Source organism: Anabrus simplex, chromosome 2 (assembly GCF_040414725.1).
Source record: "Anabrus simplex isolate iqAnaSimp1 chromosome 2, ASM4041472v1, whole genome shotgun sequence".
Classification (NCBI taxonomy): domain Eukaryota; kingdom Metazoa; phylum Arthropoda; class Insecta; order Orthoptera; family Tettigoniidae; genus Anabrus; species Anabrus simplex.
This window is the reverse complement of record NC_090266.1, coordinates 328,303,240-328,327,604: the sequence shown is the minus strand read 5'-3', so window position 1 is coordinate 328,327,604 and position 24,365 is coordinate 328,303,240. Positions and strand designations below refer to the sequence as shown.

The following is a 24,365-nucleotide window of genomic DNA, read 5'->3' as shown; positions in this document are numbered from 1 at the left end:
AGGAGCAGGGAAACCTTTCTGGACAGTAATAAAGAATCTTAGGAAGGGAGGGAAAAAGAAATGAACAGTGTTTTGAGTAATTCAGGTGAACTCATAATAGATCCTAGAGAATCACTGGAGAGGTGGAGGGAATATTTTGAACATCATCTCAATGATAAAGGAAATCACCCTGGTGGTGTTGTGAACAGCCAATCTCATGGGGAGGAGGAAAATGGTGTTTGTGAAACTATGCTTGAGGAAGTGGAAAGGATGGTAAATAAACTCCATTGTCATAAGGCAGCAGGAATAGATGAAATTAGACCTGAAATGGTGAAGTATAGTGGGAAGGCAGGGATGAAATGGCTTCATAGAGTAGTAAAATTAGCATGGAGTGTTGGTAAGGTACCTTCAGATTGAACAAAAGCAGTAATTACACCTATCTATAAGCAAGGAAACAGGAAGGATTGCAACAACTATCGAGGTATCTCATTGATTAGTATACCAGGCCAGTATCCAGTATTCGGGAGATAGTAGGTTCGAACCCCACTGTCGGCAGCCCTGAAAATGGTTTTCCGTGGTTTCCCATTTTCACACCAGGCAAATGCTGGGGCTGTACCTTAATTAAGGCCACAGCCGCTTCCTTCCCCCACTCCTAGGCCTTTCCTGTTCCATCGTCGCCATAAGACCCATCTGTGTCGGTGCGACGTAAAGCAAGTAGGAAAAAAAAATAAAAAGAAGAAGTATACCAGGCAAAGTATTCACTGGCTTTTTGGAAGGGAGGGTGCGATCAGTCGTTGAGAGGAAGTTGGATGAAAACCAGTGTGGTTTCAGACCACAGAGAGGCTGTCAGGATCAGATTTTCAGTATGCGCCAGGTAATTGAAAAATGCTATGAGAGGAATAGGCAGTTGTGTTTTTGTTTCGTTGATCTAGAGAAAGCATATGATAGGGTACCGAGGGAAAAGATGTTTGCCATACTGGGGGACTATGGAATTAAAGGTAGATTATTAAAATCAATCAAAGGCATTTTTGTTGACAATTGGGCTTCAGTGAGAATTGATGGTAGAATGAGTTCTTGGTTCAGGGTACTTTGAGGGGTTAGACAAGGCTGTAATCTTTCACCTTTGCTGTTCGTAGTTTACATGGATCATCTGCTGAAAGGTATAAAATGGCAGGGAGGGATTCAGCTAGGTGGAAATGTAGTAAGCAGTCTGGCCTATGCTGACGACTTGGTCTTAATGGCAGACTGTGCCGAAAGCCTGCAGTCTAATATCTTGGAACTTGAAAATAGGTGCAATGAGTATGGTATGAAAATTAGCCTCTCGAAGACTAAATTGATGTCAGTAGGTAAGAAATTCAAGAGAACTGAATGTCAGATTGGTGATACAAAGCTAGAACAGGACGATAATTTCAAGTATTTAGGTTGTGTGTTCTCCCAGGATGGTAATATGGTAAGTGAGATTGAATAAAGGTGTCGTAAAGCTAATGCAGTGAGCTCGCAGTTGCGATCAACAGTATTCTGTAAGAAGGAAGTCAGCTCCCAGACGAAACTATCTTTACATCGGTCTGTTTTAAGACCAACTTTGCTTTACAGGAGCGAAAGCTGGGTGGACTCAGGATATCAAATTCATAAATTAGAAGTAACAGACATAAAAGTAGCAAGAATGATTGGTGGTACAAACAGGTGGGAACAATGGTAGGAGGGCACTTGGAATGAGGAGATAAAGGCTAATTTAGGAATGAATTCAATGGATGAAGCTGTACGCATAAACCTGCTTCGGTGGTGGGGTCATGTGAGGTGAATGGAGGAGGATAGGTTACCTAGGAGAATAATGGACTCTGCTACGGAGGGTAAGAGAAGTAGAGGTAGACCAAGACGACGATTGTTAGACTCTGTTTCTAACGATTTAAAGATAATAGGTATAGAACTAAACGAGGCCACAACACTAGCTGCAAATCGAGGATTGTGGCGACGTTTAGTAAATTCACAGAGGCTTGCAGACTGAACGCTGAAAGGCATAGCAGTCTATAATGGTAATGTATGTATGTATGTATGTATGTATGTATGTATGTCAAAAATTAATGGCAAAAGAAGGTTTATTAAAGCTTGTATTAAAAAAGGTACTAACTTTTAGGCATTTTGCATGAAGGGGCTTAATTTCAAGGTCACATACTTCAACAAAAGCTATACTAGCATTGCAGCAGGCAGAGAGAACGATGAGAAATATACAAGTAATTACCTGTTGGCTAGAGTTGTTACTCTCCTTGCCAGATGTCTGCATTGTAGCTTTGACCTTCTTCAATTTGGACACTACACTCTTAGAGCTTGACTTGGGCTTCTTACTCTTTCTCTACAATTACAAAATTGTCTTTGTAATGAAGCAAACTTGAAATTTTAACCCACACAAATAATGGATCAGTATATATTTATTGTATGAGATAAATGAAGGATGGCCCTCCGTTAGCATTCACGCAATCATTTTTTTCAAAGTATGTTAGAGTAGAGACTCTCAAATTCAGATTAGTTTTCCAGATTGAAGATTTATTCAATACTGTTACAAGATCACAACTCTGATATTGTTAAAACAAATGTATCAGTCATGATTGCTTGAATACAAAATGGGAGACATGACACTTGACAAGATCATGAACCCATTTAAATTAAAGGTTTTCAAAAATCATCAGTGCTGAGGAAAAGAGATTACACAATTTGTGTGCAAGGAATATATTTATGATTGCAAAGTCATGGCAGAAAGAATGAAAGACTAACAGTAGTGCTCAATAAAAATAGGAATGACAACAATGTCACTACCACACAGGATGTCTGCATTCAGACAGCGATTCCAACCTCAGACCTATGATTACAGTAGCTCTTCAATTTTCCCACATCCACTGGCTGAAAATGAAAATTCACAGCCTGTTTCCAGTCATTTGTCCGGGCCAGGAATGAAATGAATGAAGCCCCCATCTAGCAGCGTGGATAGGAATTGTGCCGGCTACTGAAGCATGTCTCACTCCTCTGGGGCAGTGGTTAATGAATGGCAGATGAAATGGTATTAGAGTGTGTTGCTGGAAAGACATGACAAGGAAAAACCGGAGTACCCGGAGAAAAGCCTGCCCTGCCTCCGCTTTGTCCAGCACAAATCTCACATGGAGTGACTGGGATTTGAAGCACGGAACCCATTGGTGAGTGGTCGGCGCGCTACCGCCTGAGCCACGGAGGCTGCTTGGCTGAAAATAGATTCATAAAATACCCTTGATAGTACTAAATGCAATTTATTAAGGACACAGAGAGGCAGAATGAGAATGGAATGACTTCTTGGAATGCAAGATCTTTTAGACGAGTGTAGTTAATAAACAGAACAAACCATTTCTTGACGGGGAAAAAAAAAAGTTACTTCATTGGGTCATTTTAGGAACTTAGTGCATTGCTGTCAGACCATGTACCTAATTCATTTTTTATCATGCATGAAAACAAAGGAAAATTTCAGCCAATAAGAAGTGTGATCTGACAAGTAATGTGCACGACTTGAAGTGTAATTTCAGTTCCAAGCCCATATACGTCAATGAAGTATACGAAGAAACACAGCAAAGTAACAAATAAAGGGAGAAAGGTAAATAGGTATAGTAGTAGATTTAACACTGAAAATTTCGGGACTGAATTGGTATATTTTGCTTCTTAAGATCAAGATTGCACACCTATTTAATAAAAATGTGCTAATAATTTCAATTTATTCCCTTAAAGCACCTACTTACTACGACGCCTAAGAACAAAAGAATGCATGAAGACTTAATATGAAAGCCATCTTATTTTTCACTCGGTCATCTCGTCAGCTTAGAATTCTACAGAAACTTAGCTGTGCCTTATTTGCAAGTTAGCGAACACAAATTGAGCCTAAATCAACCTTATTGATAATTTCTATGAATAGCTTCAACTATGCACTATAAGATTAAATTAAATCCTTAGAATTCATTGATACTGAAGTGTAATTATTGAAGAGTTTGACTTAAGATTTTGAAATCTTTCTACCTGGCATTGCTTTATTCAACTGTCTGTAATTCTGATATCAATCCTCTAACAGGTCTTTTTCAAGTAAAATTTTGCGGAACGCATCACAGCTCTGCAGAATTTTCCTCTCTCAAAAACTGCACGTGATCTCAGACGTTTCCTGGGAATGATCAATTTCCATCGCCGGTTTCATCCCTCGGCATTGCAGTACCAGGCTCCACTCCACGCAGCTGTATCCCGTTTACGTGGCTCTCAACTGGTACCCTGGACACCAGAAATGGAATTCATCTTTGCCACCTGTAAAAAAAGCCTCGCTCAAGCTCAACAACGCTATTGGAGCTAGCCTTCAGCAATACGTGGACGATGCCTGGCTGCCTCTAGCCTTCTTCCCTAGGATACTATCTCCGAAGCAAACCGAATGGCCAGCCTACTATCGGGAGTTGCATGCAGTTTATGATGCAGTACAGCACTTCAGATACATTTTGGAAGCCCAGCAATTTAAAATCTATAAAGGCCACAAGCCCGACTTACGCCTTCCAGCAACGTCACGACAAACTTCCACCCGTGGAGCGGAACCAGTTATCGTTCATTGCTCAGTTCACAGCAGACATTCAGAACACTGAAGGCTCCTCCAACGTAGATACAGATGCACTGCCTCACGACAACGGAACTGCCAGTAGCACCTTGCACTTTTGCCCTTTGACACGATCACAGGAAGGGGATGCAGAACTCCTAGATCTGTTGAACCGCAAATCAGCAGTTCGATTGCAGCAAGTCCAGATACCAGGAACCACCATAACTTTGTTCTGTGACACTTCAACGCGTCGACCCAGACCATTTATCACTGCACCTTTTCGCAGATAGTTTTTGACTCTCTTTACGGTCTAAGTCTGGCCACTGGAACGCATCACAGCCGAAAACGTCACTGAAGCTTTTGTAGCACGCTGGATCTCTCACTTTGGATCACCACACTGTATCATGACCAACCAAGGCAGATAGTTCGAATCTCAGTTGTTCCGAAACCTGGGGATTCTCACCGGAAACTCACGCTCCCGAACAACCAGCTGGCATCCTTGCGCCAATGGCATGGTAGAGCATTTCCACCGTCAACTCAAGGCAGCCATCATGTGCCATCCTGATAAGTCTTGGCTGTAAGCCGTACCAATTGTCTTACTTGGTATCCGAAGTGCGCATAAAGAACATCTTGGCACTTTCTCAGCAGATCTAGACTACGGAGAACCAATTCGACTTCCAGTAGAAATGCTCTGTGCCACGACAGACAACCGCCTCGACGACATTTCAAACTTCGTAGCCAGACTCCGCCAACAAATGAGTCGACTGCGTCCTTTGCCAGCATCACGACGTGATCAATACTCCACCATCTTCAGGTACCTGAACACTTGTACTCATGTCTACCTATGTGATGACATGATCCGCAGCGCCCTACATCCGTCATACACTGGCCAACATCAAGCGTTAGATCGAAATGATAGGACACTGGCTGTGCAGATAAGAGGCAAGCCTGTTTGCGTCAGCATTGATCGGATAAAACCTGCTTTCCTCATGGCTGATAACACACCCTTACCTGGACAAAATACCACTCAGGATCATCACATCAGCCCAGAGAATACTCTCCACAATGACACAGCCGCAGCATCACCGGCACCTAAAAGTGCTCCACTATCCCGCGACCTGGCACCTACAACTCACTGCGGCCAAAGAGTTAGATTCCCGGACTACTTTCACCCATGACTACCTTGACTCCATGGGGGGCTGGTGTGGCGAAAACACGTCATCCCTCCAAAACAGGAACCTAGAGGGGAGCAGCTGGACCTCACCACACTAAGCAACGCCGGTGAAAACATGTAGACTGCCCATCTTCTTTATGATTTCCATGGCAGCATAATTAAAAAGATGGCTGACGCTTAGGAAAAAGATGGTAAACAAATACTTCAAGTGCCTTTCTGTGTAATGCTATCTATGGACAGTATTGTAGAAAAAATATAAATTTCCGTGCAGAATAAAAATGCAGTTCTATTTAATGTTGTGTTCACTGTAGCTGGCAAGTCAGTAAGTGTAGTGATCCCCACAGGTACAATAATAGTCCTTAAGAAAGGAGAGAGAGAAAATCTGACCATAACTTACAGTTCGGGAAGATTACAACGGGCCTGCAGAAGGGGCAAAATGAGGTTATAAGTATGGATAATCATTTTGTACAAAATGAAATAACTGGAGGTGTGAAAACCTTGTACATACTCTCAAACATCTATTTGGCACAAAATGAAAACTATGCATTAATTCATTACTTTAACACACTTGCCAAAGGATTATAAAGACTTGGTAAAATCATTCATCAAACCCAGAACCTGGACATAGTTACCTTCATTGTGACCAAACATTTGGTTATAATGAACAGGAAAGAAGAAAGAGGGAAAGGTTGTATGTACCTAAAGATAATCAGGGAATGATTAAAAGTACCTCTAAAAAGTTTGTTGTAATTACAGTAATGTTTTGGATTACTCTACACCTTTTATTCTACATTTCATGTCCACTGCTGAAGTGTATGCTACGATTGATGAAGCCAGAGATCAGTCAGGCCAAAGTATCGGGCCTTCAAAAAAGAGTAAATGACAAGTTTCCAAGGGTGTTAAATTTGGAATATTAGCCAGTCTGAGTAACTCTGGCAGTAGAGCACTGTCGTTCTGAGCTTAGTTCGATGGTATTTGAAGGTGTTCAAATACATTAGCCCCATGTCGGTACATTTACTAGCACATTAAAGAACTCCTGCAGAATAAAATTCCAGCACCTCTGGATCTCCAAACACAGTAAAAGTAGTTAGTGAGGTGTAAAATCAGTAACGTTGCTAACTTCGTAATATGAAAATATGGACATACTGATTACAACTGTAGTAAATTAGCTTGTGGATATCCATGAGCATCACTGTTAAGAATCTCTTATTCTTGGGAGGAAAAAAGGCCATTCCCTGAAGCAGACAAAAAGTTGTATCAACAGATTATAGGATTGATGATGATTGTTTAAAGGGGCCTAACCGCTAGGTCATCAGCCCAACTTTAGGATCAAGGACAACCAAGCTGAAAGACGTTAGTGAACTTGTAACAAAAAGAAAAGAAAAAAGGTAGCCAACATACCTCCACACTGCATGACTTTACAACACATTTAATGCTAGAGTTACTTTGGATGCAGAAGATAATGAAGCAGATTTTAATGATTTCTTAGTACCTTTGCAGTGAGTTAATAAACAGTGAAATAATAACTTGTTTTAAAGTGATTTTGGTAAAGTACTTTTTTTTTAATTCATAAAATGTCATGATTATTTAAAAATGTGTCTAGGTATTTTCCTAGAAACTTCAGGTTACTTCTTGTAACCATACAGTCTTTTTATTTGCTCATAAAGAATTTTTCTGAGTGTTTCCACATATACAAGTCAATGAGTCCCTTGCACAGTAAATGAATTGAGGACTTTCAAACCCTTTTATCAAGCTTTGAATCACCTTTTACTGTTGAGTGAGTTTTTCAGAAGTATTTCAGCATTACCTCTCCTGTTGAAGCAGTCTTATGTTTGTGACAGGTGATCTGTTCAAATTTCATTGCTGTTTTTAACCTCAATTTCCTCTGATCTGTAATTATGATTCTCCAGTCACCAGATAGGTAGGCCTACATTATCATCAACTGTACACTACTCTTCCTCCTGTATATTCATTTTAGGCTATTCATTTCACTTTTGACATAAATTGTTATACTGCTATGAATCACATTTCAGATTCTAGTTTGAAAAAACGTTGATTTTCCATTGTCATTCTGATAGTGACCTTTCTAATTTCCCCCTAGAAATATTTACACGGATTATTACATCTATGATGGAATTTAATCACGAATGATATGAAAATCATTAATTTTGCCATTTTTCTGCTGTTTGTACTATAACCTGATTTATGCTTCTGTCAAAATCTCTACACTAATCAAGTTAACTATACTACTTTAGATAATTTCATCAGTAGAAGTGAACAGAATGAACTAACACTGGAGAGAGTGGATCTCAGATGAGTTACTTCTGATAAATATCTACTGAACTACACAGTTCAAAAAAATTAGGGGAACATGTTTTGTAACGTCTGGTACGTGAACATTAATTTGGTAGATGGGGATCCAATGATCGTACAGTATACCTTGAGACCTTAGCTACTCAGGGTATGTCAAATCGAAGTGATACTCCATCTGTAGGGGTAGCCATTAATTAAACTGTCAGGTGACCCCTCAAAACAAAGTGAATAGCAGTGCGTTTGTATGTCATTGTGATGTACACAGACTACTGCGGTCATTTGAGCACGTTGTACGTCAACAAGTACATCCCACGAGACATGTTTTCCAAAATGGCACCCGGTAGTGACGATGTAGTGTTTTATCCTCCGAGTAAATGAATCTTAAAATGTGATGAAAAGTGTGGAAAATGTCGAAGATTAGTGAAAAATAGAATGTTGTGTGATTCATGTGATCGCCGGTGGCATTATAAGTGCGGAAATTGCCCTAGAGACGTAAAAACTAATGGATATGTTGACTGGATGTGAGCAGTATGTTCGGAATGTTGTAGTTGGTGACGGCGTTGACGAAGCACCGAAAATGAACGATGTGGAATACAAAAGTGCATTAGAAATTATAAACGTTCTACAAAAGGACAATGAGGCTCTTAAAGTAGAAAATCGAAAATTAAAAGAAAGACTGCGATCTCTAGAATTCGGGACTGACCATTCTTCGAGTGGTATACCGGTACCAGTAACAAACTCGAGCACGTGGTGTAATAAACATCAGAAATAGGTTTCCTGCCCTAAATAATTTAATTCTGGAAGAAAGTGATCGCGTGCGTGAAACCAAATCATCGCGAACCGTTGCCGTTGCTGTGCTGAGGTTAAAAATAAGGCCTAGATTTCAGAATCAAGGCCCGGCTAGGCCTAAATCAGCAAAGGTAGCAGTGTTTGGTGATAGCTAAGGAAGGGGAATCGCAGGAGTGATCAACGATGAGAATATAGCAGCAAGGGCAGAAATACATCCAGGAGCTTCTATCAGCAATGTCCTGGAAATCGTAGAAGAAGCAACTAGGAACTTCGGGAGCGGCGATGCAGTGCTTATCGGTGGGACGAACGACGTAGCTCACGATGGCGCCAAGAATGTAAGGTCACAACTTAAATACACACTAGGGAAGATGACTCACACTAACGTCTTTGTAGTCAACGTGCCCCACAGGCATGACTTGAGTAGAGACTCGTGTGTGAACATTGAACTGGACAAGTCAATACAGATATTGTTAAAATTTGTAAACATTTTCGGAATACTCAGGTTATTGAATGCAGCAGTTTCGAGAGATATTGTTATACAAAACATGGACTCCATCTAACAGTTCAGGTAAACGAAATATTGCTAATATTGTTCACGATTTTATTAATCATAAGATATGTACTTTGAAAAATGCAACTCGCTTATGTTATAATACCCACCAGAAAAACTAGTAGAAAGAGCCAGCTGTTCTTCAAGCTGGCTCAGTCAACTAGAAAATGTTATGAATTTTAAGAGGCCATGTAAACCAAAACTAGCATTTGTGACCGAATCAAATCGGTCACCAAATCAAACCATTATCAAAGATAGTTGATTAAGTAGCCAAACTCAGGTATGTTATTCTCCTAATCATAAAATACCAGTACATGAAACATCAGGTCAGAAATCTCCACCAAGAATGAGTGATACAAAAAGTAGGGTTTTTTTTGTTCTATTCTGCTTAACGTCGCACTGACACAGATAGATCTTATGGCAACGATGGGACAGGAAAGGCCTAGGAATGGGAAGGAAGCGGCCGTAGCCTTAATTATGGTACAGCCCCAGCATTTGCCTGGTGAGAAAATGGGAAACCACGGAAAACCACCTTCAGGGCTGCCAACAGTGGGATTCGAACCCACTATCTCCTGGATGCGAGCTCACAGCTGCACGCTCCTAACTGCACGGCACAAAAAGTAGTTGCCGAGAGGTAAATGGCATCCAAAAGAAGGACAGGAAGGGTAAATCTATCAATTTATTGCAAGAGAATATCCAGTGCATTAGAAATAAGTTGTTAGAACACTTTTGCCAAACCAAGAAAATTATGTGAATTGTGTATCAGAGCATTGGCTGTCTGAAAATCAAGTAGAATATTTTGTGCCCCATGGATATATTGTTGCAGATATGTTTTGTAGGAGTAAAAAGAAAAACGGGGCAGTTGGAATCTTAGGCCGCTATTAGCCGTGGGCGACTAGTGGATTTAAGTACCGGGCGATCAGTGGCGCAACTTGTGAATACTGGCTCGGTTCATACCGGGGAGTAGTCAGTTGAGAGAATGGCGTCCTACGAAGAACTTCTTCTTCTTGCTCTTCTATTATAATGGAAAAACCGAAGGGTTAGGAAAGTGCGGAAACATCCTATATTTGTTTTTCGGCTGACTAGAGGATTATATTATACATTGTTTGACGATCTAAATAAGGATGTTAGTAAATTTTTCAATTACCTGCGGATGTCAAAGTCGTCATTTTGCGAACTGCTTGGCCACATAAAAGAAGAAATAACGGGAAACGACATAGGACTAAACAAGTGTTTCCCAGTTGAGCTGTAATTCACTAATAGAGACATATAATGGATCAATGGTACTTGTAAATGTAAACGATTATAGAAATTATATGGGCATTACGTACTGCATTTCCATATAAGAGTAGTAAACGTTTTATAATACTCACACACCGGGCGAGTTTGCTGTGCGGTTAGGAGCGCGCAGCTGTGAGCTTGCATCCGGGAGATAGTGGGTTCGAATCCCACAGTCTGCAGCCCTGTAGATGGTTTTCCGTGGTTTCCCATTTTCACACCAGGCAAATTCTGGGACTATACCTTAAAAGGCCACGGCCGCTTCCTTCCAACTCTTGACCCTTTCCTATCCCCTCGTCCCCATAAGACCTATCTGTGTCGGTGCGACGTAAAGCCACTAGCAAAAAAATATATAATACTCACCTAAAGTTCTTTAAAATGCTGTTCCAAGAATTCAGTGTTTTTATTTTGTCAGTGTAGGCCTAAGCTTCAGTTCTGGGATCCCAAGTAACCGGTTTTCATTGTAAGTCAAAAAGGGCCTTCATTATTTATTTCAAATTATTTTGCCATCTCCTTCATTTGCTGTTGTAGTTTATTTGATGTCTCCATGTTCAATAAATAAACTCTCACAATAAGTAAAATATTCACTCTGCCACAGCATGAGACCAAACAAATTAATGAAGAAAAAGATAATGGTTAGGTGGATCGCTGATTCAATTGCGTTCCATCGTCCGCATTACGTCAAGCTGGTGTGAGAACACGAACTTGAGTGACGTTTCCGTATGCGCGGAGAGGTACATCCGGCGACTAGTTGCGCCACTAGTCGCCCACGGCTAATAGGCTACATTTACTGCAATGCCCCGTCACGCAGTTGAGCAACTAAAAGTCGCCAGAGCAGTTGCCGGCTCAGATGAGGGCCGGCAACTAGTTGCTCAGTTGCGCCACTAGTCGCCCGCGGCTAATAGGCTCCATTTGATCCAATGGTCCGTGACTCGCCAGAGCAACTAGTTGCGCCACTAGACGCCCACGGCTAATAGCGGCCTTAGTTAGAGTGTGTTTTAAATTTGTAAAAATTGATTTAAGTCAATATTGTGTGGAATTAGAGGGAGAACTTAGTTGTGTGAAGCTGGTTGATCAGAATTTGATAATTGGTAGTGTGTATATATCTCCAAATGCCGATGCTTATGTATTTCCTAAGAATTTTGAATTAGTAAAGGAAAAAATGTTGAAGTTTAAGGCCAAAGTTGCGGTTTGTGGGGGATTTTAACATAGGGATGGCATACTCAGATGGGCCAATTTCTAGAAATTTTCTGAATTTACTAAGAACTCTAAATTTAACTTGCATAAACAAGCTACCTACATGTAATAATGCATGCTTGGATAATACTACTGTAAATTTTTCAAGAGATTTGTATAAACTTAGACTTGTTGGTGGGGGTTTTGCAGATCATGACTTATATCATTATATGTTAACCAGCCTGACATAATTTACAATGACGAACCTGTTCTAATGTGGGTAAAAAGTCAGGGTGATGATTATATTAACATATTTATTGAAAATCTGAAACAAATTAACTGGGGCTTTGTATTTGAATTTCAAATGGGAGAAAATGATATTGAAACTGTATTTGGAAACTTTTTAGATAAATTGGTTGAATTGTGGCATTTATGTTCACCACTGGTAAAAATTAGTCAATGGTAAACTTAAAAAGCAAAAAGTTGAACTGATATACTGAGGAATTGACGCAGTACAGAGAAAGAATGCTTTTGCTGTATAGAATTTATAAAAACTTTTGTCAAGGAGGAACCGAGTAGAATGGCGTGTACAAAGCTTATCCTAATTGTGAAAAGTTATATGAAAGAAAACTTATCCATGCCAAAACTTTAGCTTGTGAAAAATATATTGAGAATGCACCCAACAAATGCATGGCGGCATGGGATGTTATAGTACAAGAAAACATCTCTACTCAAACAAGACATTTCTTGATCTGTAAGAAAAATTATTTCTTGAACTCTGTAAAAGAAATAGATCAAATTAAGGCAACAGGTACAGCTGCAAGTGACTTTCTTCACAATCAACCCCCCTGCCGAAACACTTTCCATTGGGTTGAAATCACATCTGATGAAGTAATTAAAGTTAGCTTAAAATTATCAAACTCTTAAGAGCATGGATTGTTATTGGTTATATAATTACATCATCAAAAGAATAATACATCTGATTTCTGAACCTCTAGCTTTTATTTTTAACAAGTGTTTAGAGTTTGGAGTTTTTCCTGATCTACTTAAAATTTCTAAAGTTATTCCAGTATTTAAAAGTGGGGACAAAGAATTTCTTCAGAACTATCGTGCAGTCTCAATTGTTCCAATAATTTCTAAAATATTTGAATCACTTTTGTACAATCAACTTAGCAATTATTTTGAAACTTACAATCTCCTATCCGACTGTCAGTTTGGGTATCGGCAAGGTAAATGTACTACTACTGCTGTTCTTGAAATTGTTAATCAGATATTAACAGCTTCTGAAAACAAGCAGGCGATCTCTTTGGTGTTAAGTGATCTAAGTAAAGCTTTTGATTGTATTAATCATGAAATCTTACTTTCAAAGCATGAGATGTATGGTGTCTAGTATCCCTCACTGAACGTAAGTCATACTTAAATAACAGATATCAGTTTGTCTCAATTAAAAATAGGTACTCCACTTTGAAGAAAGTTACAACTGGTGTGCCACAGGGCTCTGTCCTAGGTCCATTTTTATTCATTCTGGCAGTCAGTGATTTACAGCAAACTGTAAAATGTCATGCTCTTATATTGTATGCGGATGATACTACGTTAATTACAAAACACCAGAGTATCTCAGGTTTGCATTAGATGACACAAGAAGTTCTTGCAACTGCAATGCATTGGTTTTCATACAATAGGCTGTTGTGCAATGAGGATAAACTCAATTTCTCACACTAGGATTATCCAAAGATATTGAAAGTCAGTCAGTCAAACTTTTGAGTTTTCATATAGATGCCAAATTGAACAGGGAAACACACATTGATCATGTTTGTAAAAAATATCAACAGTGGCCTATTTGATATGGAAATTGAGCGATTTAGTTAGCAGTGACTACCTAAGGATGGCATTTTTTGGTCTCTTCCAGTCACACATTACTTATCGACTGTTATTATGGGGGCATTCTTCTTATGTAAATAATATTCTTCTAATACAGAAAAAGGTTGTCCGAACAATGTGTAGGGCTGGTATAATTGACCGTTGTCGACCTCTCTTCATTAAGCTTAAAATACTGACGGTTATAAATTTGTATATTTAGATATCTTTGACATATGTTAAAAACAACATAAATGAATTCAGTACTAGGGAAAACATTCACCTTCATGATACTCGGGGCAATTCACAGGCTGTCAAAAACTGCTCACTCACATAAAATCAGTTGTTTAAGATTATTTAATAAATTACCACATTCTGCACGGTCCACTCCTTTAAGTAATTTTAAAAGAAAAATGTATGATTGGTTAATTGAAAATCCATTTTATAATACCTCTGAATTCTTAGAAATGCATAATGTTAATACTAAGTTTTAATAAAAAGTGTATGTTCATTTAGCCTTAGTAATATTAAGTACTAGATTAATATCAGTTGACGGAAGCTTATTTCATTGTATATGGTCTATGGCAAATAAAGATTCTAGATTTTTGATCTTAATGAGGTTCAAGTCGCAAGGGCTGCGACTTTGATCCAGGCAGGATGGACTTTTCGTCGTGTTGCTGTGGATCTCAATGTCTCTCCTTCATTCACCGCTTGTGGAATCACTGCAATGAGACAGGCCAGTTCACATGGAGGGTTGGAGAAGGTTGTGGACGCATGACAACCCCAGAGGATGACCGATATCTGACCATCTGTGCGTTGCTGCGTTGTTCAGCGACTGCCAGAGAACTGCAACAAGACCTCAGGAGGGACACTGGAGTCACGGTGCCTGACCAGACAGTAAGGAAAAGGTTAAGAGAAGTGTCCTTACAACCCAGACGTCCTGTTTGAGTGCCTGCTTAACGCAGCAACATTGCGCAGCTCACCTTCTGTTTGCCCGTACCCACGTCAACTGGCAACTTTGCAAATGGAGACCTGTGTTGTTCACAGACGAGTCCAGATTTCCCCTGACGCAGCATGATGGACGTCAACATGTATGGAGACGCCATGGTGAGCAGTACATGCCAAACATGGTCCAGGAAGGCAACCGATTCAGACAAGGTTCCGCGATGGTGTGCTGTGGCATCAGTATTGATGGCCGTATGGATCTTGTTGTCGTCCGTGGTAATCTTACCGCTGCGAGGTACATCGAGCAGATACTGCTACAGCATATGTTGGTTGCTGCATACAGTGCTAGCCCTGAATTCGTACTTATGCACAACAATGCAAGGGCTCATGTAGCACACATCACCAAAGCTGTCTTGCGAGAACTGGACATTCAAGAGATGGAATGGCCAGTAGTGAGTCCCGACCTTAATCCCATAGAGCATGTGTGGGATAGGCTTGACAGAAGTGTTTGTGGGCATCCTGGACATTTCCATTTGTGTTCTGAAAATGAATGCGAATCCATCGATGTTCTTTTGTATACTTCAACAGTGAAGAATAAAGATTTGGTTGGTAATACACCTGAGTGTGAGGTATTGTTCTGTGGAGCATGGCATACGTACAAAAACATGTTCTAATTTTTTTGAACTGTGTATTCTGATCCAGTAACAAAATTATTCTATGAAATTCTCGAGTCCTGTAAAATATCTGAAGACTCGATTCAGTTTTCCTCCTAAAGAAAGACCCAAAGGATCAAATAAACTGATCAATTAGTTCTATATCTTGCATTTATAAATATTTTATTAAGGCTTTGTTGAGAAGAATTACGTACCCTGGGCATAGTGGCCACCTTTTCTTTAATCTTATGGCGACGATGGGACAGGAAAGACCTAGGGGTTGGAAGGAAGCGGCTCTGGCCTTAATTAAGGTTCAGCCCCAGCATTTGCCTGGTGTGAAAATGGGAAACCACAGAAAAACTTCTCAGGGCTGCCGACAGTGGGATTCGAACCCACTATCTCCCAGATGCAAGCTAACAGCCGCGTGCCTCTAACCGCACGGCCAACTCGCCCGGTAGTAGCCACCTTAGCAGGCAGAATTTTGGTTTACCTCAACTGACCACTACTATATTATTAATCAAGTCATTAAGTAATATCAGGTACACAGTAAAGAACTCTTTGTAACTTTCATCTACTATACAATAGCTTTTGACCCTGTTGAACATTCATTTCTTCTGAAGGTTTTATCCAAGCACACTGTACAAAAGCCATTCATCAAGGTCTTATAACAAATTTGCCATCAAAGGAAGCAAAAAAACAAAATTTACTCAACTGGCAGGACTTTGAAATTTGGGAGATTCAGAGTAGTCTGCCAATGAGACCCTGTACCCTGGATCTTGTTTGATGTTGTGATGTCACTTGATGCCGATGTGAGTGAGTGTCGCTCTCCAGTATTAGGTGATTTGAAGGGGTAAGTCCGTGCCTGAAGAACTTGTATGGGTGAAGTTTGTGTCCATGAAACACCTCCTAGTGTTAATTTACCTTTTTAGATACTACTGTCAAAATTTGAAGACAATAGCAATGGGCTGCCAAAGCAACAACATTCATAAAAAATGTAGCAGAATGATTTTTCTTGTTTCAGAGCATTTTGTAAAGTTATATCTCCAAAGCTGTCTTCTATACAAGACATCAGCACTTGGTATAGCAGGTGATGGTATGTTTTGTTTAAAATTAAATGATCAAACGTGATGGTATGTTTTGTTTAAAATTAAATGATCAAACTTCCACTTTAGTTTTCTTTAGCTTCTTTTAATTTTGAACTCAAATCCTTATAAGAATGTTCTCTTCTAATGAAATGTACAAAAGTTTTATACTTTATTTCAGTCTATTATAAATAGATTTTCTAGCTGACTGCATTGCTGGCATGATCTGATCTTGCTGTACAAAAAGAGTATCGTGTCATAAAATGCTGATAAAAGTAGTACGATAAGTGGGACATATTTTAACCCTTTTCCAGTTGTGCAAACATGTCAGACTTATATTTGTGTAAATACAACCAATGCATTTATTTAAAATTTACATTTAAATCAGACGACAGCTAGCGAACAACATTTTTAGCAATAATGTAATGTGATTTTTTAACTCAGGAAACTCTTTTAATGTTCATGAATTGTGTCAAAAACACACTGAGAGATATTTGTTGGCCTATCTTCATGTTTTCCCCAATGATATTTTGGAAAAGGACTTTTTCCTCCAAACATTTCACTACTTGTTTGACTGTAGCTTTGCCGATTCCGTGAAATGAACAAAAAAAATTCTTGGAAATAGTTGTTTCAAAATCACCCAGCTTAACCTTATAGTGACATGCACAAGCACAGTTCTGGCCTTCACCTGTTTTTGGTCTACACCTCTGAATATTCGTAATACTTATCAAATCACCACTGCCTGCTCGATCTGCATCCAATGGCTGCTTATACTGACTGCTCAATACAACATTTTAACATGGCACTAAATGAAACACTGCGTTTTCAAATATCCTCGGTAGGTGGCAGCACCAAACAGCCCCAGTCAGTTGGAATGAAATAGCAGAAAATAGGCTAGTACTGTACTTCTTTTCAGTGTAAATGGTGTACTATACGGCACTGTATTTGTTGGCAAATTGCTTCTCCGAAAGGTTAAGAGTATGGGCGGTGATCAAAATTAATAGATTCACCATCACGTAGTACATTAGGTAGGTATCCAGGAGCAATGAAGTGTTGAGCACGTATTTCACCGCTAATAAAGGAAAGATTGCAAGCAAAAGCCAATAATTTGAATAATCTGAAGAAGCGTTGCTCTCTTATTTGCGACAAAATGGCAGTTAAAGAGCGGCTGCTCTGTAATAAAGAAGAGAGTTTCTATGGACTTGTCGAAGCAGAGGGAGTCTATAAAGAAGAAACTGGAATAAACCCTCATTTCACCAACAAACTGCTGTGCTTTGTAATTCGTGGACTGACGAAGAAATTTACAATTCCACCTGCCTACTTCATGGTGAAGGCATTACAAGGAAATGAATTTTCCTCCTGGTTCAGCAGGTTTCGAAGGCTGCATTCTATGTTATTCATCTTGTGACAAACAAACATAGAACAAATACTCCCATGTTAAAAAAAATTGGTGACAGAATTAAGTCGTATGTGGTTCATCCAAGCAACTCCATGCAACAGTTTCTGCCAATATGTTGAAGAGATACAAGGAGGGCCCAAAGCTACCAATTAAAAAAAAAGACTTGCCAAGGAAACACATCAAGCTATTCTTATCACTGTCCAACTCCTTGCCTAAATGGTCGGCGTTGAAGCCTTTGGTTCAGAGGGTCGTGGGTTTGGTTACCGCCTGGGTTGGGATTTTAATCATATCTCTTTAATTCTCCTGGCTCGGAGACTGGGTGTTTGTGTCTGTCTCAAGACTCTTCTCTTCAAATACAGACAAAACACAACACCACAGAAACACGCAATAGTAATTACATCCCTCCACATAGGGTTGGCATTAGGAAAGACATTCGGCCGTAAAACAGTAATAAATCTACATATGAAAGACACAGTTGGCACTTGCGACCCCACAAGTGTGGGAAAAGCAGTGGAAGAAGATTATCTACTTCCTCTTTCAATGTTCATCTTCTACACAATGAATTTTTTTATGTGCTGACACAGGCCTTTCAGGAGATCCATTTGAAACCATGTTTAGGGCTATAAGAATGGAAGAAGGAGCAGTGACATGATTGACTCACGGGCTGATTATAATTCCGTGAAAGATAATTCTGAAATCCAGTATTTTAATGTCCACCGATGGTGCTAGTGTTATCCACAAGCAAAATTCACAATTTTCTGCCGCAATATCTTCTTCCAGATTTACCTAAACAGGATCAGTGGTATTTGATGTTGCTGGAAGATGTTCGTGAGCCCCCTGAATCAGTGTGTGCCACTTAGGTAACAGCTTCACATGCAATAGTGTGTGGTTACCGTATTTATTAGTGTATTAGACCCCACCTGGCTTTTCAAGACACAGAAAATGAAAATATTAATCTCGCATACAAGACCCCCCAACGTAATTAGTCAGAGAAGAACAATGATTCCGCTTCAAAGTGGGTACAAGTCTTATTGCAGCTCTGATGACATCGCACAAATCTGTAAATAGTTTCGTACATTCGCCCTACACAATGAAAACGCGCTGAATCCATGCGGCACCTACATCTGTGTTTCGCAGTTAAGAAATGTCTTCCTCCATAGCGTAGGTCTACTGCAGCTCTGATGACGTTGCACAAATACTGTAGGAGAACAGGCCTAGCTTCGTGTCCGACCTGCACACTGCAGGCATGCATCTGTCATGCTATATGTCTGTGTTTTGTAGTTAATAATAATCCGCCAGCGTAATGGTTAGCATAATTAGTTGCTGTTCTCAGGAGTCTGACTTCGATTCCCGGTACCATACTGCCAGACATTTACGAATGGCAGGAAGGTTGATAAGCGGTAAAAGCGGTACATGAAACTCCCCTCGACTGGGGATGTGTCTAAAAAGAGCTGTATCACCTCGGGATGAGGAAACAAGTTTACTTTAGTTGAGAAATATTCATGGTTATTGCTATTTATACACCAGGCGAGACCATTAACAAAGTGGTCGTTTAATATCTCTTAACTCGGGTCAATTTAAGTATACCTATATTTGGAGAGAAGCAAGTTTGAAATGTGATAAAAGCTATCCAATGAAAAAGATTGGTTTACTCGCCAACGTACCGGTACTTAACAAATAATAATAATAATTTTATGTCCCCATGTAGGCCTATTTTAAAAGATTTTCGGAGACGCCAAACAAAACATACTAGGGTACCGGTATGCATTAATAAAAAAAAGAGAGAACAAACGTATAAAATTAAACATTATGATAATAAAACGCATTACTGCCACACCTGTAGATATCCATAAATGCAGTATATTTTCCTGTTCCTTTATTTTACTCTTTCAGTCGAGGAACTTTTGGCATTCTCAAGGCGATAATATACCTAACCTGAACAATGCAGTCTGTCTTATCTCATGGTCAGCTGTTTACGTAAATACTGATGTGATAAATGTAGAGAACAAGCATGAAATGTACTTAAAAATAAGGGTCTGCGTTTCAACAGTGCAGTTACCAAAAGAATGTTTCCAGTTACTGTGTATTACATTCGGAAGTACAACTTGTAACATACGCTAGTTATCAGCTGATGGTTTGGCATGCCGTCTACAGCATGGCTTTATTCAGGAGTGGCTTCTGCTACATATACACCAATTGGGAATATCACATATCATCTCCAGAAACCATTTGGGAATAGACTCACACGGTTTAGTCGGGAACAAAAGTATTTTTAAAAGGTTCAAAAGGACGGGACCTCGTATGCTTTCAATTGCAGTGCATGGCTAGAAAAGAGTGAAGCATAGCTGACGCGACTGACGAGATGGCAGTGAAGAGGACGTCACTTGAAATGCCAACACGCAGGTATCAGGGTAGGGTGTTGACGGTGCAAGGCGATAATATTCAAATGAAAGCAGTGATCAGGTTTACTGTGCGGTAGGCCTACTGCTGAACTGACAGAGACAAATTACTGGCCATTAAGTTCTTTTGTATCAATATTTAATTAGATGATAACACGATACCCTTATCCCTTTTTTCTACGGGGTCGAGTATGAAATGAGACGAATTTTCGTAGTGAGTTTTTACGGCCGTATGCCCTTCCTGACGTCAGCCTTACCAGAGGAATTAATGAGATGTAACGAATGATGTGATACGAGTAACTAAAATAGACTTTTATATGTACCGTAAGCCTAAAAGTCGTGTTCACTCTTTATTGTCCTTTTACGTTTAGAAATACTGCCTTCTGACGAAAATAGCCAGTATAACTTAAATACATTCTAAGTTTGTTAAATAATAGTATAAAATGTTTACACGTACAATTTATAGCTCTTTATAGCCTAGAAGTCATGTGTTCACTGCACAAAATTTTGAGGTTATCGCATATTGGACCCCCTTTACTATTTTTGTCTGTAAACGTGGGAAAAAAGGGCTCTAATACGCGAGTAAATACGGTATTTGGTGTGTGTAATCCTAGAAGAAACTGAATGCAGTACGTGCTTGAATAATGTTCACACTTCAGTTAATGCATCCCTATTGATGAACTTTATCAGTTACTCGGATACACCTGCGGTATCCCCAGCCATGATTTACTGGCCTAATTATGGGGCTATATGAATTTGAGGTTGCTCTACCGAACTGCAAGAACTCTTCAGCTCTACAACAGATTTTGAGAAAACGGCTGAACTGATCGACTTTGTAAAGCAATCTAATGAAACGGTAACCGTAATCACCAGGAACTTTCAACACAAACTGTGATGCCCAAAATTATGAAACCTTCGCTTAGTAATGTAGGGAATTATAATACAGATGAAGTTTCCAAGTTTTCTAATGTTGAAACCTCCTTCTCGAGATGTCCTGAAGCTACAAATCTCCAGAGCACTATAAGTAAAACTCTTTCCTTCTACTTTATTTTCAGAGTTTCAACTTCATTTATATGCTTATCTACCTGTATTTCTGCGATAAGTAGGGCTGTATGGTGCTGCCATCTAGCGGCGGATTCTGTGCAAGTTGTGTTACATGTCTGAGTATGGAATGAGCAGCGAGTATAAGCAGCCATCGGGTGCATATCAAGCAGGCAGTGTAAGTCACTTAAATTCCATCTGCAAATTCTTGACAGCAGCTTCATTAATATTACCTACGATAGAATCATTGACACAAGGTATGCACCGAGCAAGGGGCTGCCTGGTTTGGGTCACGCAGCTATCAGCATGCATTCGGGAGATAGTGGGTTCAAACCCCAGTGTCAGCAGTCCTGAAGATGGTTTTCCATGGTTTCCCATTTTCACACCTGGCAAATGCTGAGGCTGTACCTTAATTAAGGCCATGGCCACTTCCTCCCACTCCTAGGCCTATCCTATTCCATCATCGCCATAAGACCTATCTGTGCTAGTGTGACATACTGTATTGCAAAGTGTAAAATGATGATGATGATGATGATTGTTGTTTAGAGGGGCCTAATATCTAGGTCAGCGGCCCCTATGGTACGAAATGAGACGAAATGTAATTACAATTTAAAAGCACAAAATTCATCCACTGACCAGAAATCAAAACGTGATGAGGAATGAATTGATGAATATGCATTTAAAACAATCAGTGGATAAGATGCGCAATGCCTCACATTCCCAAAACCAATATCACTGACCAAGGGACTGCTTCCAAAGCCCAATCCTGAATGGATGATGATTGTCTAGATGGGTCAATATCTATGTCAACAATCCCGCATAATGGCACTTATCGCTAGTAAAGGAGAACCATGGTATTTCTCAAGTTGCGGTACTAATCAAAGGTAGCGTAAACTCACGGTGTTCCAAACATTATGGCACTACTCACAAATATTGTACGTCGTAAGGTAACGCAGACCTATGGTGTTTCTCACACAATGGCGCCACTCACAGCCAACGCAAACTGATGAGGTTCCTCACCCAGGTGTACTAGTCACGGGCGCCGGTATTCCTGTGGTGTTCCTCACACAGTGGGTACTAATCACAGGCAATGCAGACCCACTGTGTCGCTCATATAGTGGTACAACTCACAGGCAACACCCAGACCCACTACAATTTACGCTACATGTCGTTGCTCACATGGGTACGACTCACGGGTACTGGAAACCCACAGGGGAACCATTCTCTGCTGCTACTAATCACAAACCTATTTCGTACCTAATATAGTGGTACTACTCACAAGTAAAGGCGAGCCATGGTGTTCCCCGCGTGATGGTACTAATCAAAAGTAGTTTCATGGTTCTAAGACAATCATCCCTTGGTCGCCCCTTTTAGTTGCCTCTCATGACAGGCAGGGGATACCATGGGTGTATTTTTGTCTGCATCCCCCACCCACAGAGGGTAGAGAGAGAAAAAAGAAGAAAGAAGGGATCCGTCACTTCGAAAAATGAATTAACGGACAAAGAAAGGCAAGGGCCATGAAGGGCAAGAAAATTAAAGTCTCCCTAGGCCTCGAATGCTCCAATACCGCCGGGGTGGGAAAAGAACAAGAGTTGACCAAGGGAGGTCGAACAGGATAGACGAAAGTGAGGAGCCTGGCATAAGTAAGTGGAAGCAATGCCAAGACTCAGCTAAGAGCCCCGTGGTCGCCAATCCACACTCCAAAATTGAGAGTCTCTTGGGCCACTTTTAGTCACCTCTTATGACAGGCAGGGGATACCGTAGGTGTATTATTAATCTGCGTCCCCCACCCACAGGGGGTAAAATTGTAAAGTAAAACAAAATAAAACAAAAATTACTATCTAGATATTTAAAACATTAGGCTGATTTTTGTTACATCAATTTTGAGAAAACGGCTGAACTGATTGACTTCATAAAGCATTCTAACGAAAGCTCTCAGCCTGTAGATTTGCAAAGTCCTTAAAAGCATAAAATGTCTTGCTGTATATTTTTTAATTATTAAAGAAAAATGTAGCATTCTGTTTGGCTAGTGCCCCTTACCAGTACTTTAACCTCACTTGAACCGTGAGAGCGCTGAACAACAGGCACGATATGGGAGGTCGAAGCAGAGTAGGCACCATGCGCAGTCAGAGTCTTACTGGTCAGCTCTACTACTGCACTTAGTGGATAGGAATAGAGGCTGTTTTGTTGCACAGTTGTTGAACGGTGCTTATTACATTCAAAATTCCTCTAAATTGCAATGAGAATTCGGTGTCTGTTTTAAAATTAAAATTCAAAGCAGCTGGTGATATTCGATTAACATGGCTCAATATGGGATAAAGCCCCAATGATAGTCATTAATATGTGTGAATCATGTTCTAAAATATAACATAGGTAACGACTTTCCTTTCCTTCTGGTGAGGCTATTATTGTTCTTGGGAGAGATTTCATAAAGGTTTTGTCCGTTCCGCCACATGCTTATTACCAATTGTATTAAATAATGTCCTCTTTGAACCTTTTTCAAAATATGCCACTTACATAAAATACGTGGCCAAACCACAAAAAAAAATTGAATTCCCTGAGTTTTTCTGCAAGAAATCCGTAACGGTTACTGCCGCTCTGTAGAAGGTGATGAATAAAATGTTACTGAAATAACTACCCAGAATTTTAGCACGTGATATCGTAATTGAAATTTATAGCAAAACGTTCACTTCTGCGAAAGATTTTTTTTATTACATGTGATAAATATCATTTTAGATCCATATTGATGATATTTGATTGGAATAATAACAATAAGTTAATTTATTAATTTGACCACCTAATCAATACAAGTAAGTCTTGTCTTTGTTGATTTCCACTGACATGTGAACTAAAATGGTACATGTTTCGCCTTGTATACAGGCATCATCAGCCATTGCCTTAACCTTGAAATAAAATCAGGCACCTGATTTACATATAAATAAGATAAAACTAATTTTTTAAAAGCCCTTGGTGAGACTTGAACTAAAATTAACATATAGTAAAAGACTTGTACAATGTTGGTTTTAAAGGTATTGCAATGAGTGAGGAGTTTACAATTGGTGAAAGTATTTGCAATATTGACATTAGAAGGCTACTATTATAATTAAAATGAACAAAGCAACAGTCTGTTAAAAACAAGTGGTAAGAT

The 24,365-nt window shown here is 39.7% G+C and overlaps 1 protein-coding gene across 4 annotated transcripts in view; it reads right to left on the bottom strand.

Moving 5' to 3' along the window:
• LOC136864111 (YTH domain-containing protein 1) overlaps positions 1–24,365 on the bottom strand; it is a 541,394-nt gene that overhangs the window by 426,493 nt on the left and 90,536 nt on the right. For 3 of the 4 annotated variants that reach the window (XR_010859272.2, XR_010859271.2, XM_067140687.2), the window contains exon 4: positions 2,219–2,329. The exons of the other annotated variant lie outside the window; for it this stretch is intronic. Coding sequence is in view for 1 of the 3 variants with exons in the window: in XM_067140687.2 (XP_066996788.2) it covers positions 2,219–2,329 (111 nt within the window). In the remaining 2 variants the exon portion in view is untranslated. The remainder of the gene's footprint in view (positions 1–2,218; positions 2,330–24,365) is intronic. 4 annotated transcript variants of the gene reach the window in all.